The sequence below is a fragment of the Mirounga angustirostris genome, unplaced genomic scaffold (genome assembly GCF_029215605.1).
Source record: "Mirounga angustirostris isolate CCGP_5_RB_7025 unplaced genomic scaffold, mMirAng1.0.hap1 SCAF_17, whole genome shotgun sequence".
Lineage (NCBI taxonomy): Eukaryota > Metazoa > Chordata > Mammalia > Carnivora > Phocidae > Mirounga > Mirounga angustirostris.
In genome coordinates, this window is record NW_026991725.1 from 55513718 (window position 1) to 55531326 (window position 17609).

General features: G+C 46.2%; 1 protein-coding gene across 1 annotated transcript in view; it reads right to left on the bottom strand.

Annotated features, from left to right (window-relative positions):
* The window catches only part of LOC123854783 (multidrug and toxin extrusion protein 1), a 36571-nt gene that overhangs the window by 2338 nt on the left and 16624 nt on the right, over positions 1-17609 (bottom strand). The window contains exons 11-16 of the mRNA XM_045890271.2: positions 14015-14123; positions 13822-13897; positions 10097-10166; positions 9503-9635; positions 1080-1174; positions 288-357 (exon numbers count right to left, since the gene is read on the bottom strand). Coding sequence (XP_045746227.1) covers positions 288-357; positions 1080-1174; positions 9503-9635; positions 10097-10166; positions 13822-13897; positions 14015-14123 — 553 coding nt within the window. The remainder of the gene's footprint in view (positions 1-287; positions 358-1079; positions 1175-9502; positions 9636-10096; positions 10167-13821; positions 13898-14014; positions 14124-17609) is intronic.

A 17609-nucleotide genomic window follows, 5' to 3' on the forward strand; every position in this document is an offset into this window, starting at 1 on the left:
GACCAAGCATTAGAAATGCCTGTGAAATGCTTCTATGAGTAAGCCAAGGAATGGATGACCGGCAACCTCTAATCATTTGTAGTAGTATGTTAATATCTGGAATGCAAGCAAACAAACTACCAAGTCTGTTTACCTCAGGTTTGTGTGACTTTACCATTTGTTTCTGAAACTTTATTGCCCAAGTTCAGTGGGAGCTCATGGCAGCAAATCTGGCTGTGTCCCACCGATGGCCCCTCCAGGACCTCCCGGAGAGGCCTGTTCCAAGAGCTGAGGCAGTTACTCCCTACCTGGGTCCTGATAGGCAGCAGAAGTCCCATCCTGGGCCACATGGAATCTCAAATTGGCATAGATCTGAGCCTAGAAGATGAAACTCGAAGTAAATCCACAAGGCTTTATTTAGTGTTAATAGAACATAATGTTAATAGAACATTTGACTTGACTACCCAGTGTAGGAAAAACCAAGGCATTTTCTTTAGCTGACATGTGGTTGGAGCTTCTCTAGTCTGTAAGTATGGAATTGTCTTTCCGAATGATTGACACGGCATCCGTGGGTGGGGGAAAGATGGATGGAAAAAGCACATGAGGGGGAAGGCGGGGCCCAAGATCATAGAATCCCTTCCTTGCCCTTCCCTTTAGCTCTTTTATCTACCATCTATTTCCAGACCCACACTGACCCTAGCAAGTTGGAGAGACAGATGGACGCAGGTATCTTCATGAAATATTTGGGGATCATAAAAAACAGTGTCAGGATAAATTTGCTGGCATCCCACCTACCTCTCCAGTTCCAAATCTTGTCCTAAAATTGGCTTTTCAGGCGTAAGGGTGGTAGCTTAGTATGGGATGCAAGGAAGAAAGGAACCCCTATTTTTTTATTCAATGAATAAAACAAAGGGGAATGGATTAAAATCCAGGGTCATCTGGCCCTTGGCATCTGAATTAAATGCAGCTAAAACAACAACGACAAAGTAGGATTGGTGATAAAAGGGGAAAGACCCTTCCAAAATGAGAGAGAGAGCCTGAGCTGATTGTTTGTTTTCTAGGACAGGAATTTTTACCTGGCCAGCAATGAGCATAGTTACCTCCTCACAGGCTTTTTTCCAATTTAGCCGAGCAATAAAGCCGAGAAAACACAGAAACTGCGTGATCGCACAGATGATGATCCCTGACCACAGACCTAGAAGTGGAAATATTTAACAGAAGTTAATTCCGTGGGAAACCGGCTGCCCCTGGGGAATAAGCTGGTCCCATGTCACTTCTGAGAATCTGCTCTCATGGCCTGGTGTGGAGCCCACAGTGAGCCAGAGACCTCGCACATGCTCTCTCCTCTGGTTTCCAGAAGGTTCTGGGAGGCCCAGGGCAAGTTCCTGCCCAGTGTTCTGGATCTCAGACCTGACGTTCAGAGGCTATTTTTGGCCTTTGGGAGCCTAACAATTAAGAGAAGTGCCAGTTATAAGGAAATGAAGTTCCCAGGACAAACTATTTCTAACTTCTAAGAGTTCTGTACTTCCGAACTGCTCCGTTCTATTTTCCTAGACTAACATGTTCAAAATGCAGAGGTCAGCAGCCTTGTATGTTCCCTCCCTTGGCACTTCCTGCAGGCCCTCACGGGCTTTGGGCACAGACTTCCAGAGCTCCCAGGACAAGGTCATCCACAGAGAGATGACCACACAAAAGGAGAGGCTGAGTGGGAATGGAAGACGGGAAGGGCCTTGTGGATCCCAAGGTACCATCACACTCTACCTAGTAAACCCACACAGGACACAGAGGGACGCCCCAAGCCAGGAGGGTTTCTTTGGTCAACGGTGAGGAACTGAATATTCAAACGGGCAATCGTCAGACCGTAGGTAAAAACAGAACTCTGATCCACAGCCTACAGCAACCCGTCCAGAAAACCAACCCCTGATCTACAATAAAAAACCCACGAAGCCAGCCGGGGACACATCAGACTCCAGGGACAATCCAGGGAACTAAATCATAACTTCTGCAATAACTGACCCAAAATGGCCACGACTTGATTAGTAATTGACACCTTCCCTAATTTTTGTCCCTGCTTCCAACTTAGGACCAACCAGAGAGAAGTAAATGTGCACCCCTGACCAATCCCACCGGACGCCTCAGTTCTACCCAGCTCGCCTCCAGCTTTCCCAGGCCATCGGGTCCACCTGAGCCCTCCCCTTTGTCCCACAGCAAAGCTCTCCCACCCCTCTGCCTGCCTCTGGGTCTCTGCCAAAATCCAAATGCTGGTGGCTGACTTGCTTGACAGAGCAAGCTCAGAATGAATGGGCTTTGCTTTTTGCATTGAGCTGGTCTTTATTTCCACAACCCATCATGGAGGCCCCCCAAGACCTGGCCCACGCTACCAAACATGGACCCCAGCATCCAACCAGATGTGGTACCCACAAAGGCTCCTTGTGCCTTTCTGCTCGTGGTGTGTGCAGTCCAAGAGGACGTGGTAAATTGGGGCCAGGTCCACACCCCAATCTCTTTACAGTGAGCTCCTTGGCCATTTCCTCTTTGGTTTGGTACCTGGATACCATTGGTTCCCATTTGTTTGGTGTCCTTGGTGGTGTCAGGTCATTCCTTTTCATCCCTTTTGCTGTGTCTTGTGCTACTTTTTTGCGGTGCTGGGTTAAGTGTTGTCACAGGCCAAGACTAGAGTCCAGGACACAGCCCGTTACGTGCGCCGATCTCCTAGACCCATGAGTTTGTGGTTCTCACCCAACAGGCGTCCATTTGGACCAACTCTGCTGCGGGCTACCAGGAAAACCAGAGGAGGTTCTCCTGTTACAGTTTCGGGTCCTGAGACCTTGGCCTTGATCCAGAGAGCATTCTTTTTTGGTCTTCCACCCGCCCGTGCTACCTGTCGTTTGGGAGTCAGAGAAGGTGCTGATGTGTCAACAATAGCCACCCTTTTGTCTCCTTAGGTCCGTGAGAAAATTAAAACTGAAATCGGAGCCCTCATATGAAAGCAGAACCTGATATGAAAAAGAGCCCTTTCGCTGAACGACAACACCTGGCAGAATACTTGGAACAATACTTTGGGACAAAAATGAGACAAGACCCAAAATAAATGTGGGGCCCTGCGCAGAGACAGCTGGGGGGACCCATCCCCCAACCGCCCCCAGCCAACCACCTACTACAAGGACAACTTGCAGATACTGTGAACAGAAGGGACACTAGGAAAGATAAACCAAGACAAAAGTCTCTTGTTTCAGGTCAGCGAGAGTGCTTGCGGAAGGCAAAAAGCACTCATTAAACACTCCAGGGGAATTAACTGTAAATATAGATGGCCATCGTCACCAACGCCTGATGGACGCCTGCCACTCTATGTACAACCCTGTCACCCCTGCCCAACCTCGGCCTCAGGCTACCACACAGGTGGTTGGTATTTCAAATAAGCCACAGGTTTTCCCAATCTCCCAGTCTTTAACTGGAACCCTTGAACCCTTAAGAAACACGCCTTCCTGCTGTGATTACCACCCCTGCAGAATTTTAGAGGCGAAGACTGACTTTGCAGATGGAACCGTGATATCAAAGGTACACCGGAGGGAACCATGTCTTGAGGTCCCAGAGGACTCCTCTATTCATAGTCAAGTCAGGGCTGTTCTGGATAGACCTTGCCCCCTCTATTATATTGGACACGGGCCCCAGACAAGGATCTTGACCCTGCACCTGACATTCCATGGCCTTAATATTCTTCTGAGATAGCCCAATAATTGCAAGCAAGATGCATAGAAGTTCAGATGGCTCCTACCAAATGCTACCTAACCTTCTCCAGCATCCCTTCAAGGCAAACGAAGGGAATCAAACCTAGAGCTGAACGTCATAGCTAGAGGTCTTCTCATTCCCTGGACTGGCCCTTGTAACTGCCACTAAAAAAAAAAAGAAAATCAAATGAATGAAGCCAATTGATTTACACAAGACCTCGGGGTCATCACCAAGATGGTGATCCCTCACTCACCACTAATACCTAACCCAGTACCATCCTGACATCAATTCCACCGGAAGCCACTTGCCACAATGTGCTGGGTCTCGGGTCTGCCTTGCTCACTGAGACAGCCAATAACTCTTTGCTTTCACTGCAAAGGACAGCAGTGGATCCGTACAGTCAAGCCCCCTCTTTTTTTCTCCGTTCCTCAATCAAGAATCGTAAACACCTAAATTTCCCTTGTGATTCAGTTCTGGTACACGTGGTACCAGAGCTCCTACTTTGTGCAGAGGAGGAGGAAGCCCGCCTTAAAAAAATCCCATTTTCTTGTTCTTAGCCTTGGCACAAAAGGTACACAGTTTCAAAAACAAAATCACAATTTTGCGAGAACACAGTTCGTTTAGGGTCTGACCTATGTAGGATTTCTAGGTTTAGCTGGATATTGCAGACAGCAGGAGCCAAATTTCCCTGAGATTGCAACACCTCTTTATGAATTGATTAAGTCCAGAGTGACGGGCCCTCTGCTCAGGAGGCCCCTACATAAACAGGCTTCTGGAATCTGAAGAAGGCTTCTCTACATCCTCTTTAAAGCCCAGGCATCCCTAACTACAAAAAAAACCATTTTGTCTATTTGCACCTGGGCCATCTGGACAAACCCTTGGGGTTTTAACTCAAGCTCAGGGAAACCATCAAAAGCCCAGTGTTTACCATAGTCTTACTCTTGACCCCAATGCAAAGGCTTCTCCCTCTTGTCTTCAGACAATAGCTTCCATGCCTCAAAACCTGTGGATGCTTCTGATGAGCGAGTTCTAGACTCCCCCCCCCACCCCCAGACCTCACAGTTCCTCATGAAGCACAGATACCACTGCTGAGACCACACAGCATTTTTCAGCCAGCGGATTAACCGCTTAGAGGAGATTCTGTTGGTACATTCTTTCCTCTCACACTACCATTCGCCCCTGCAACACCCCTGAGCCCTGCCACTCCCCTAACTCCCAGAAGCAGGGCAGCCTGGTGATTGTCTTCCCTGCACTAGGGAACTCTCCGTACCTCACTCAGCTTTATTCGAGACCCCTCTTGACAACTCTGACCTAGTAGTATTTGCTGGTGAATCACACCTTAGCGCTGAAGCTGGACATTATCAGGCAGGATGTCTACCCCTAGTGTGAGCTCTCCTTTGGAATACAGTCCCCTCCACCTGCAAGCACCACAGACGGCAGACCCTACTGTGCTTCCTAAAGCACGTCAGCCAGCAAAGACCAGAGAAGAAACATATGTGCAGACAGCAGATTGATGCTTTTGGAAAAGCAGCCCCTGATTTGGGGGTGCTTGGGTAACACAGTGGGTTTCTCTCTTCTGCTGGAACCCCCATCATAGATGGACAGCAAAGTTAAGGAACTTTTTTTTTAAGATTTATTTATTTATTTGAGAGAGAGAGAGAAGCATGAGCGGGAGGGACAGAGGAAGAGAAAACCCCAAGCAGACTCTGCGCTGAGCACAGAGCCCGAAATGGGGCTCGATCCACAACCCCGAGACCATGAACCAAGACCAAAAGTTGGGATGCTTAACCAGCTGTGCCGAGGTGCCCCAAGGAGCTTTTAAATGCACTTCTATTTCCCAGACAGGCGGCTATTTTAAAGGTTGTGGTCCACGTCGGACAAGAAAATGTGGAAGCTGAAGGAGATGCTCACACATCATTTATGCCAGTAAAGCTGCTTTAACCAGGCTCTGGTCCTATGTGAGGCCTCAAAAGATAAATCTCTGGAGAGTTCAAAGAGGCCATTATAAAACATCAACGTTACGAAGCGCCTGGGTGGCTCAGTCGGTGAAGCGTCTGCCTTTGGCTCAGGTCACGATCCCGGGTCCTGGGATTGAGTCCCACATTGGGCTCCTTGCTCAGCGGGGAGCCTGCTTCTCCCTCTCCCTCTGCCTGCCGCTCCCCCTGCTTGTGCTCTCTGTCAAATAAATAAATAAAATCTTAAAAAAAAAAAAAAACTATCCTGTCTTCATTACCTGCCATCTTCTGGTAAAAGTAGAAAGGACCAAGGTCATCCTTAAATTGAAATTAGCAGAACTTTCAGAAACCCTTGAGCTCCCTTGGCCAAAGGTATTCCCTTTAGTCTTGCACACTATATACAACATATAGTCAACTCCCTCGGACACATCGGTTATCCCCTATGAGTTAGGAACTGGAAGGCCTGTGTCTAGAAATTTCACCCCCAATACCAGACCGACCAGACTGACTGGCTTCATGCAAACTATCACCAGGGTCCTACCGCCAACAGCTTAAGGCTGCCTTCCACAACGTCTTCCTGAACAGCTTCTTCATAATCTTTACCCAGGAGAATTCACCTACTGGAAAAGACAGCAGAGAGAAACTGCTCCTGAACCTTGTTGGAAGGGACCCTATCAGTGGTTGTGATGCTGGTTGGTTGCATTTTCTCCCAAGTCTTGAATGTTTCTGTGCAGCCACTCTCCCATGGGTTGATCGCCATGATGGACAACATCAAGGAGCTCAAGAAGACCTTGCAATACAGTTGACTATGAAGATGATTAATAATCCCAATGGTGAAGATCTGGCTCTCTAGTTTTCCCTGAATACCCTGAGTCTCTAGTTTTCCCTGAAAAAGAGACTGAGGTCCCGAATACACAGACAATGGTCACACCATATATAAAAGAACTATGATCCACCACCTGCAGCAACATACCCAGGAAACCCCTATCTATGACAAACCCCCCAAAGCCAGCCTGCTACCCATCAGATTTGCAGGAGGCCAGACTGCTCTCTCTAGGGATACTCCAGGGATCTCAACAATAACTTCCTTAACAGTTGACCCCAAATGGCCAGGACGTGATCAGTAATTGACAGCTTCCTTAATTTTGTCCCTGCTTCCAACTTAGGGCCAAGCAGAGAAAACCAAAGCTGCACCCCTGCCTGACCAATCACACAGGATGTCCCACTTCTAGTTATCCCACCTCTTTCCCAGGCCACCAGCATCCATATCAGGGTATACCTGACACTTTCCCCTGTTCCCCACCATGAAGTTCTCACTCCTCTGCCTGCCTTTGGGTCTCTGCCAAAACTCTAGTGATGGTGGCCAAGTCCCTTGCTGGAACAAGCTCAGGATTAATGGCCTTTGCTTTTCCCATTTGGCTGGTCTTTATTTCCACAGCCATCGAGATCTGGGTAAGGGCAAGGTGACTAGACTGGGTTTACAGGTTCAGGTAGGCAGATTTGGTGCATAGTTTACGCATCTGCTCCTTGATACCAATCACCCCCATATCACGTTTCAGGAGTGATCAGCCCGATATTTAGAAGAGTAAAGTTGATGGCCACCTGCCATTCCTATAAGGAAATAGTAACAGGAAATACACACACACACACACATATCAGTGTTCCCAATCCATAAAAACTACCAGTTCCAGTGTTTCCAATCCATAAAAACTACCAGCTTACCCTAACCACCCTAAACAGAAAATAACCAGCTATCTCTAGCTGTAATTTAAAAGTGATGAGTTACATTTCCAGGAATTTCACTATACACCATTTAAAAGATTTTTGACTCAACCTAGAAATCCCAAAACATGGTGAGTATCAGAATCCCCTAGAAAAGTGTGTATTTGAAAAGCCTCCCAGGGGATTATGATGGGGACTTCATGATTCGCTGGAGCTGCCCAAGAGGGTATTAAGGGTAGCCTTACGATGCCTGTCCTACACTCTGTGTAGATATACTCTAGACCCTACCAATGGTGACACGGTATTCGAAACCAGTTCGTATTATACTTCTTTTCTGGAAGAGGTGGGTGGCAGGGATTGACTAGAGTCTTTTCACGGAGCCCTCACCTGCCCAGAGATCCCAGCGTTTTTTAAACTGAGATATAACTGACATATTAGTTTCAAGCGCGCAACATCACGATTCAATATTTGCAGATATTGCGAAATGATCACAATAAATCTTGGTAACCTTTTGCCACATATAGCTACAAAGGTCTTTTTCTGACCATGAGAACTTTTGAGATCTGCTCCCTTAGTAACCTCCAAACATGCGATACAGTATTGTTAACTATAGCCACAATGCTGCCCATTCCACCCCCAGAATGTACTTTATAACTGGAAATTTCTCCCACAGCACTTCTTTTAAGGGATTCTTAACTCCCTCTACTTTGCACATACTAGGTATGCTTTTCTCAAGTGAACAAGTGGGCCTTGTACAGCACTGGGAACATAAGATAGGTGTATATTTTTATTTCTTTTTAACTTATTTTTTTATTTTTATTTTTTTAGATCTATATTTTTAAGTAGGTTCCTCTACAATTTCCCTTAGCTACGCCACTGGCGAATCCAAAATACGAATAATGCCAGAAACTCAGCTAAATAATTTCCTGCACCATGATGGAAGTCCAGTGAACTTTGCATTGGCAACTCCATTCTTCGAACATCTCCCGTACTTTTCATTAAAATATTATTGACCTTGAGAACAACGTGCAGCATAATGGGATGGGGAGTTCACTCGAGGTATCAGATGACTTCTTACCGCTCTGGACCTGCCAAGTACTGATGGATAAATAAGTCCATCACTACTTCACCCAAAGATAACATGTTCAGGTTTTAATAGAATCATTTATTAACTGCCAATGTATTCCAAATAATTATTTTAGAAATCAAAGCTGGGCAGTCTTTTGTTTCCCTACTCTTTTAAAGATCACCTCTGGTAATTCCAGATGCTGTGGATTACGGTCTTTCCTCCACAGGTGGTAAGGTGATAAACAGTCCCCTGCCTTCTGTAATGTTCACACACATCACACCCATGCCCTTCAGGATGAGACCTGCAAGACACATGGCTTAAAAGGTCATACCGGGCAGGAGGTGGAAGGTATAGAATGGCCATGAAGGTGACTTCCAGAGCACAGCTCCAGGTGCTACAGGGGCTAAGCGACAGGGGGGCATGAATGTATACAGACACCACACCATGTACGTTGCCAGAGTTCTGGAAGAATCACAGCAAGGCTGACCCCTGGCCTCTCTTGCCTCACCCCAAACACTCCAACAGGGCCAGTTTATAATGGCCTCAACTCGTCCTGCAGACTCGCCCTCAAGGTCTCACCATAAAAGGGCTGTCACCAAAGGACTGAACTGGGGCCACCAAAGGTACACTTCTGAAGGTGCCTTCAGCACTCCTGCTGTCACCAACGTGGAAGAAGTGAGAACTTGATGACACAGGACAGGGAGAGGAGTAGAAAAGTCATCCTGGGGCACCTGGGTGGCTCAGTTGGTTAAGCGACTGCCTTCGGCTCAGGTCATGATCCTGGAGTCCCGGGATCGAGTCCCGTATCAGGCTCCCTGCTCTGCGGGGAGTCTGCTTCTCCCTCTGACCCTCCCCCGTCTCGTGCTCTCTCTCTCTCGTTCTAATAAATAAAATATTAAAAAAAAAAAGAAAAGAAAAGTCATCCTACTTTGCTCAAGTACGTCAGTGTGGAAGAGGAGTAAGAGGAACGTGAACTTCCAGAGCCAAGTCTCCCAAAAAAGCCTACATGTTCCAAGAGTCATTTCTGGGGCCCATGGTAAAGGCTTACCAACCACTCCCATTCTGGCTACGAACATCAGCGAAATCCCGATGGGGAGACCAATCATGTAATACCCAATGGTATTGACAATGGCCCCAATCCTCTGGTTGCCACTCCCCCGCAGGACACCACCACCTGTGCACTGTAGGCAGGAAACATCCATCCGTGAGAACGTTGCCAAGGCTTCGGAAAGACTCCCATCCCGAGCACGTCCCATCCCGGGGGGACTCGGACTTAAAAAGCCATAATCACGTATCAGTGTTCTCGTCAAGCGAATACGCTAAGAATATTCAGCATCACCTACCTGCCCCACCCTAGCTGCTCTCTTCTGTTTAAATTTGCCACCATCAGAAGAAACACATAGATCATAAAGGTGCTGAAAGGGAATACTGCAGGGTGGCTGGGTGGCTCAGTCGGTTAGGCGTCTGCCTTCAGCTCAGGGCATGACCCCAGGGTTCTGGGATCGAGTCCCTCATCAGGGGCCCTGCTCAACGGGGAGTTGGCTTCTGCCTCTACCCCTCCCTCCCCCACTTGTGCGCACGTGCTCTCAAATATAAATAAATAAAATAAAATAAAAAATAAAGAATATTGCGTAATACTTACAGCAAGAGCTTCAAACAGATGGGAAACAGCAGAGAAGGGAATCACCTGAGCCACCAGGGCAACGATTTCTCTGTTTGAAAAAGAAAGCACATAGTGATCAGGAGTAAACAGACATGTTGGAAAAGCAGACTATGTGATTCAGGTGATGGCACTTGGCTTCTGCATAAACAGGAGAGGCTCGTGCATTCCAGCCAACACCCAATTCGGGGACAATCCTACTGTTTCTTGGCCCATAGGGGAAACCAACCCTACAATGCATCACATGACTTTTAGAAGAAATACATAGTCCAATCGGCTGATGTAGACAGTTAAAGCAAAGGAATTATTACTCCACTGCCCCCACAAAAAAATAAAATTTGGATTATAATGCCATCTTTCTTTTAACATGATTCCATGCAGATCTCTTCCTGTGTCTGGATGAAGCACAACAGAGAGGTTAAGGTTCTCTCTGTGGAACCAAGGTGAGCAAATTATAAAAGCCATGGATACAGTTTACAGAATCATCCGTAGTTCCTAAAAATAGTCCCTAACCTCTACAGCTAGAGACTTTAACACCTACACTTGAGGAGAAACTAGAAAATGCTGCCACTGACCCAGGGAGGCAAAAAAAAATCCATAATTCTCTTGAGTGATTAACAAATAAGCCTAGAACATTGTCCGGCAATAAATATTTGTTGAATGTATTAAAAAAAACAAAAACAAACAAACAAAAAAGAAATCCAGCACGGAACAAGACAATCGCTCCCCCCTCCAAAAAAAGGACAGAAACACAGTTCTTTTCTTCAGATGGAATTTTATTTTTTGAATAGGTAACATATGCAACAGTTAAAAGAAATCAAACAATATGAAAAGGGTATTGAGAAAAATCTTACTTCCATTCTGTTCCCAGCCCACCCATTACCACCACCGCCCCCGAGACGAGGCAACAAGCCTTGGTACTGTTTGTACTTGTCCAGATACAAATGCATACTCTTATCTTCCCCTTCTAGTCTCCATCATTTCATGTTCTAGCATTCTCTGCATAATGTTCCACAACTTGATTTGTCCACCTGATAGGATTATATTCACTTTTATAGTCTTGATTATCAAAATGCACTGTTTTTTATATGCTGCTGAATTCTGTCCACTAACATTTTATTTTGGATTTTAAGATAAGTATTAATAAGTGATATTGGTCTACAACTTTTTTTCTTGTACAAACTTTCTCAGATTTTGGTACCAACCAATGCTCTATTTTTGCTTCCTAAACGGAACGTGGAAATTTTCCTTTTTCTGGTCTCTGCAACAGTTCAACAGTATTGGAATCACATTTTAAAAGGTTTTATAAAATTCTCCTTTGGAACCCCCAGGGATTAGTGCTTTTTGAGATTTTTAAAATAAACATTTCTTATTTCTTCTAAGAAAATCGGTCTACTTAGACCTATGTTTTCCAAGGTAAGTTTTGGTAAATCATTTTCCTAGAAAATTATTTATTCCTTCCAGATTTTTTTAAGTTTACTTGCAAAAGTCATGCAAACTAGTCTCTCAGGGTTTAAAAAAAATGTGGGTTTTTTTTTAGTAATTTCCCCCTTTCTTACTTTGCGTCGAGAAGCTCTCTCCCTTTTTCCTCTTCGATTAGGTTAGCTGTCCATGTTGTTGTTAGAATCTATGTCACCAATTCACCAGTTTCCGCTGATCCTAGCCAGCTCATAAATAATTTGATTTTGTGAGTTTTCTCAGTCTCATAGTATCATCAAAGATACGGTTTGTGGGCCTTTTGTTTTCCTTGTTCTTGCCTGCCCTGTATGATTTCCAGAAGCGGACAGACTCAGGATCAAACGTCTGCCCTGTGCCTACTGAAACCATCAGCACACATACGCATCTGATAACGTTAATTCTGATTCCCTTGCAAGAAAACGAGAATGATTTCTGGTTGCTCTTCCATTCACTCTGAAGTGAGGGACACTTCAACATCGTATTTCCCCACAGCGAAATGGCTGAAACTGAAAGAGGACAACCCAACACCAGAAGGCAAAAGACAGGGGCGCCTGGGTGGCTCAGTCAATTAAGCATCAGCCTCTTGGTTTCAGCTCAGGTTGTTATCTCCCGGTCGTGAGATCGAGCCCCGTATTGGGCTCCATGCTGAGCACAGAGTCTGCTTAAGATTCTCTCTCCCGGGGCGCCTGGGTGGCTCAGTTGGTTAAGCGACTGCCTTCGGCTCAGGTCATGATCCTGGAGTCCCTGGATCAAGTCCCGTGTCGGGCTCCCTGCTCAGCAGGGAGTCTGCTTCTCCCTCTGACCCTCCCCCCTCTCATGCTCTCTATCTCAGTCTCTCTCAAATAAATAAATAAAATCTTTAAAAAAAAAAAAAAAAGGGCTCCTGGGCGGCTCAGTCATTAAGCGGCTGCCTTCGGCTCAGGTCATGATCCTGGGGTTCTGGGATCAAGCCCCCACATCGGGCTCCCTGCTCAGGGGGAAGCCTGCTTCTCCCTCTCCCACTCCCCCTGCTTGTGTTCCTGCTCTCGCTATCTCTGTCAAGTAAATAAATAAAATCTTAAAAAAAAAAAAAAAGATTCTCCCTCTCCCGCTCGCTCTCTCAAATAAATAACCTTTAAAAAAAAAAAAAAGAAGTCAAAACACAAATAAACTGCAGAATGAACTGGGAACGGCAGTCCTATCCACCAGCTGCTTTTCAAATCCATGAAGGAAAAGTCAATTTTGCATTTTGTAATTGTTGATAAAAGAACCCCAAATCAGGGGCACCTGGGTGGCTCAGTCATTGAGCGTCTGCCTTCAGCTCAGGTCATGATCCCAGAATCCTGGGATCGAGCCCCGCATCGGGCACCCTGCTCCGCTGGAAGCCTGCTTCTCCCTCTCCCTTTGGCCCTCCCCCCTGCTTGTGCTCTCTCTCCCACTCTCTCAAGTAAATACATAAAATCTTAAAAAAAAAAAAAAGAATCCCAAATCAGAGCTATCCTCAAAATATAGACAACACATAGTCAAAATGCACCAGTTAGTCTCACTGATGAAAGCAACTAACCCAACAGAACCCAAAAACCTCAGAGCGGATCCATCCCTTACAAGAACTCTTCTTGGTAATCAGTCTGATAATGTGATTTCTTTGAGACAACTCAGAGAAATTTTAACTTCAATTGGAACTGACGAGTATATTACGCAACTTGGACACACCAGGCACTTGGGCCAGATTCTGGATACCAAAATCATTTGTCACTGGGAACGAAATAATTAACTGGAAGTGTAATCAATGGGACCAAAAAGGGGTTTCCTTCTTTAAAATAGACGCATATGCTCGGGCGCCTGGGTGGCTCAGTCGGTTAAGCATCTGCCTTCGGCTCAGGTCAAGATCTCAGGATCCTGGGATCGAGTCCTGCATCGGGCTCCCTGCTCAGTGGGGAGTCTGCTTCTCCCTCTACCTCTGCCTATGTGATCTCTCTCAAATAAATAAATAAAATCTTTAAAATACATGCATATCCTGACCTCCAGCAGCATCTATCCGCACCCGGGCCCAATACATTGGCATTCTGGATGATAAATTAGCTCCTAGAGCTAATCTTTTCTTCCCAGGTAACAGCGATGGGTTTCTGATCTTGCAAATGGCTCAGGGACCCCCCCGCCAAAAGATGCAGCACTCCCAGGAAGGCATCTACCCAACCACTTCTTTACCGCAAATTTCACATTTCAAGAAAATCTAAAAAAAAAGAAAAAAAAAAAATCTCCACACTCACCGGTCCGTAGTGAAAATGTACCCCACAAAATCCTTACAGCTTAACATCAGGACACAAAAGGTTACAGCGAAGAATCCTGGAGGTAAAAATGGCAGAGAGACAGCACAGTGAGAAAGGAGGGCTGCAGGGAACTGGGGCTGAGCTTCCCGTGCAAAGACCTTTCCAGTGATCAATGACGGGAGACTCTAAGCACCTGTGACCAGCAGGGCGACAGCTGAGGACTTCTTGGCCTGCTCGATGTTTCCGGCGCCCAGCGCAGTCCCTACCCGGATGCTGGCAGCCACACTGAAGCCTGCAGGTATCTAAAATGCAAAAGGAAACATGTAATAATGACAAGGAAAGAGTGAGCGGGGAGCAGAGATGCAGCCCTGCCTCTGGGCTCAGTTCTGAGCCCAACCGTGAACCTTCTCCAGGGCAGAGGAGCCTGGTAGATCATGTTGCACACCTCATTGGTAAAACTCAGTGGGAAAGTTCTGAGAAGGCTAATTTGCAACATCCCCTTGGTCTAGAGGGGTGCCCCCAGGCTAAGGTGAATCGGCATCACTCACTGGGCTTCTAAGGTATGCAATGGGAGGGTCCTGCACGATCGCATTCCTCCTCCTGCTTGTGGGAGGATGGACTGCCAGGAGCCCAAGCTAAGTCTGAAAGACCATCAAGGGATTAAGTTTAGAAGACAAGGGCGCCTGGGTGGCTCAGTCGGTTAAGCATCTATCTGCCTTCAGCTCAGGTCATGATGCCAGGGTCCTGGGATCGAGTCCCACATTGGGCTCCTTGCTCAGCAGGGAGTCTGTTCCTCCCTCTCCCCCATACCTCCCCCAGCTTGTGCTCTATCTCGCTCACTCTAATAAATAAATAAAATCTTAAAAAAAATTTAGGGGCACCTGGGTGGCTCAGTTGGTTAAATGACTGCCTTCAGCTCAGGTCATGATCCTGGAGTCGCAGGATCGAGTCCCGCATCGGGCTCCCTGCTCAGCAGGGAGTCTGCTTCTCCCTCTGACCCTCCCCCCTCTCATGTGCTCTCTCAAATAAATAAAATCTTAAAAAAAAAAAGTTTAGAAGACAGAATCCTAAAACAGTGACCTCCCCCTTCCCCAAAATGTTGGGTAAAAAGGAACTTAAGAATTAACAGAAAGATGCATACCAAGCTGATAGCAGGCTACCCTTTTGGGAGGGGAAGGGCAGGATGAGGAACAGTGTTAAAACAGATACAGGAAGGCAGGATGGCATCGCCTGGGTTCAAGTCCCGGCGCAGCCATTTATCAGCTATGTGACCCTGAGCAAGTTACTCACCCTCTCTTGCCCTCAGTTATTTTCTGTGAATGGATCCTGTAGTAAGAGCCTAGCTTGTAGGGTTACCGTGGGGATGGGATGAGTTCATTATGTGCTAGCTGCTTAGAACAAGGCCTCACGTATGGTAATCGTTCAATAAAAATTAAGTCATTACTAGTATCTACAAATTTACCACTAGACAGAAATCTCAGACTAAGGAACACAGAAGATTCCAAGACAGAGTCCCCGCCAGGAAACTCGCCAGTGGGAGCAAACATACAGCTCTCCCACCCAGTATTTATTAATTACCAAGGGAAAGAAAATGACTTCGTGATGGAGAAAACCCAGCAGACACCACCTTAACCGGGAAATCAGCTAATATCATCAGTCGTGGAACAAATCCACGTCACCGGCCTCCTGACAGAACGTGTGAGCAGAACACAGCGATACTTCTATCGTATTCCTGCCAAAAATGCAGACTTCGGAACTCTTCACGAAGAAGTGTCAGCACGACAAATTGAGGGAAAGTCTGTATAAAGTGGTCTCTGTTCTTCAAAAACATCAAGGTCAAGAAAGACAAAGAAAGGCCGAGGATCTGTTCTAGATTAAAGAAGATTAAGGAAGCGTAACACTTTAGGGGCACCTGGGTGGCTCAGTTGGTTGAGGCTCCGACTCTTGGTTTCGGCTGGGATTGTAGTCTCGGGGTCATGGTCTCAGGGTCGTGGTCGTGGGTCATGGGATTGTGCTTTGGGCTCTACACTCAGCAAGGAGTCAGCTGCATGTTCTCTCCCTCTGTACCTACCTCCCACCCCCACTCACGCTTGCGCCCCCATGCACACTCTCAAATAAATAAATCTTTTTAAAAAGGGAGGGCACCTGGGTGGCTCAGTCGGTTAAGCGTCTGCCTTCGGCTCAGGTCATGATCCCGGGGTCCTGGGATCGAGCCCCGCATCGGGCTCCCTGCTCAGCCAGGAGTCTGCTTCTCCCTCTACCCCTCCTCCCTGCTCGTACTCTCCCTCTCAAATAAATTAGGGGCGCCTCGGTGGTTCAGTCGGTTAAGCGGCTGCCTTCGGCTCAGGTCATGACCCCAGGGTCCTGGGATTGAGCCCCGCATCGGGCTCCCTGCTCCGCGGGAAGCCTGCTTCTCTCTCTCCCACTTCCCCCTACCTGTGTTCCCTCTCTCCTGTCTCTCTCTCTCTGTCAGATAAATAAATAAAATGTTTAAAAAATAAAATAAATTTAATTAATTAATTTTTTAAAAAGCATAACACTTTAGTTCCAGAATAAAAATAGTTATAAAGGACATTATCAGAACAACGGATGGTATTTGAATACGGATTGTGGAGGCGATAGATATTTAGATACATTGATTGATAAAGTGAGGAAATGGGGCAAAATATAAACAGTTGGGGAATACGAGTAAAGGGTACAAATCCTTCTTTCGATAGAGAAACACAAGTGTAAACTCTTACAAGCCTGTTGGAAAGCACATGGCAATATATGCAAAAGACTTAAAACTGTAATTAATTTTAACTAATAGGAATTTATCTTAAAGAAATAATCAAGTATATAAAGATATTTGTCCTAAAGTGTCTTTGAAGTGTTATTTATAATATTAAAACATTAGAAATTAAATACTCCGCAGTAGGAGACTGATTTAAAAATTACATGTTCAAGGAGACACTGGTGAGAGTTTTGATTTGGATATAGTTACTGAACATACTGAAATTAAAAATATATATAAAATATCAAGTGTTGAAGTGATGAATACAGATTTTAAAAATCCCATGAGAAGAGAATAAAAGCAAAAACAAAGAGCACAGATCCTCAAGAGAATGATTCTTTATGAAAAAAAAAAAAAAAGGAGGGACGCCTGGATGGCTCAGATGGTTAAGCATTTGCCTTCAGCTCAGGTCATGATCCCAAGATCCTGGGATCGAGCTCTGCCTTGGGCTACTTGCTCAGCGGGGAGCCTGCTTCTCCCTCTCCCCCTGCCTGCCACTCCCCCTGCTTGTGTTCTCTCTCAAATAAATAAAATCTTTAAAAAAAAAAAAAAAGGAAATACGGGGGCATCTGGGTAGCACAGTCGGCTAAGCATCCAACTCTTGGTTTCGGCTCAAGTCTGATCTCGAGGTCGTGAGATCAAGCCCCATATTAGGCTCCACACTCAGCACAGGGTCTGTTTGAGATTCTCTCCCCCTCTGCCCCTCTCACTTCTGCCCACTCCCATCCCCCACACCGTGCTCGCTCTTAGACAGATAGATACATCTTTAAAAAAAATAGGGGGCGCCTGGGTGGCTCAGTTGGTTGAGCGGCTGCCTTCGGCTCAGGTCGTGATCCTGGAGTCCCGGGATCGAGTCCCGCATCGGGCTCCCTGCTCAGCGGGGGGTCCGCTTCTCCCTCTGACCCTCCCCCCTCTCATGTGCTTTCTCTCTCTCCTCTCACCCTCTCTCTCAAATAAATAAAAAAATCTTAAAAAAAAAAAGGAATTACATATTTTATGTAACTTTTAAATATAA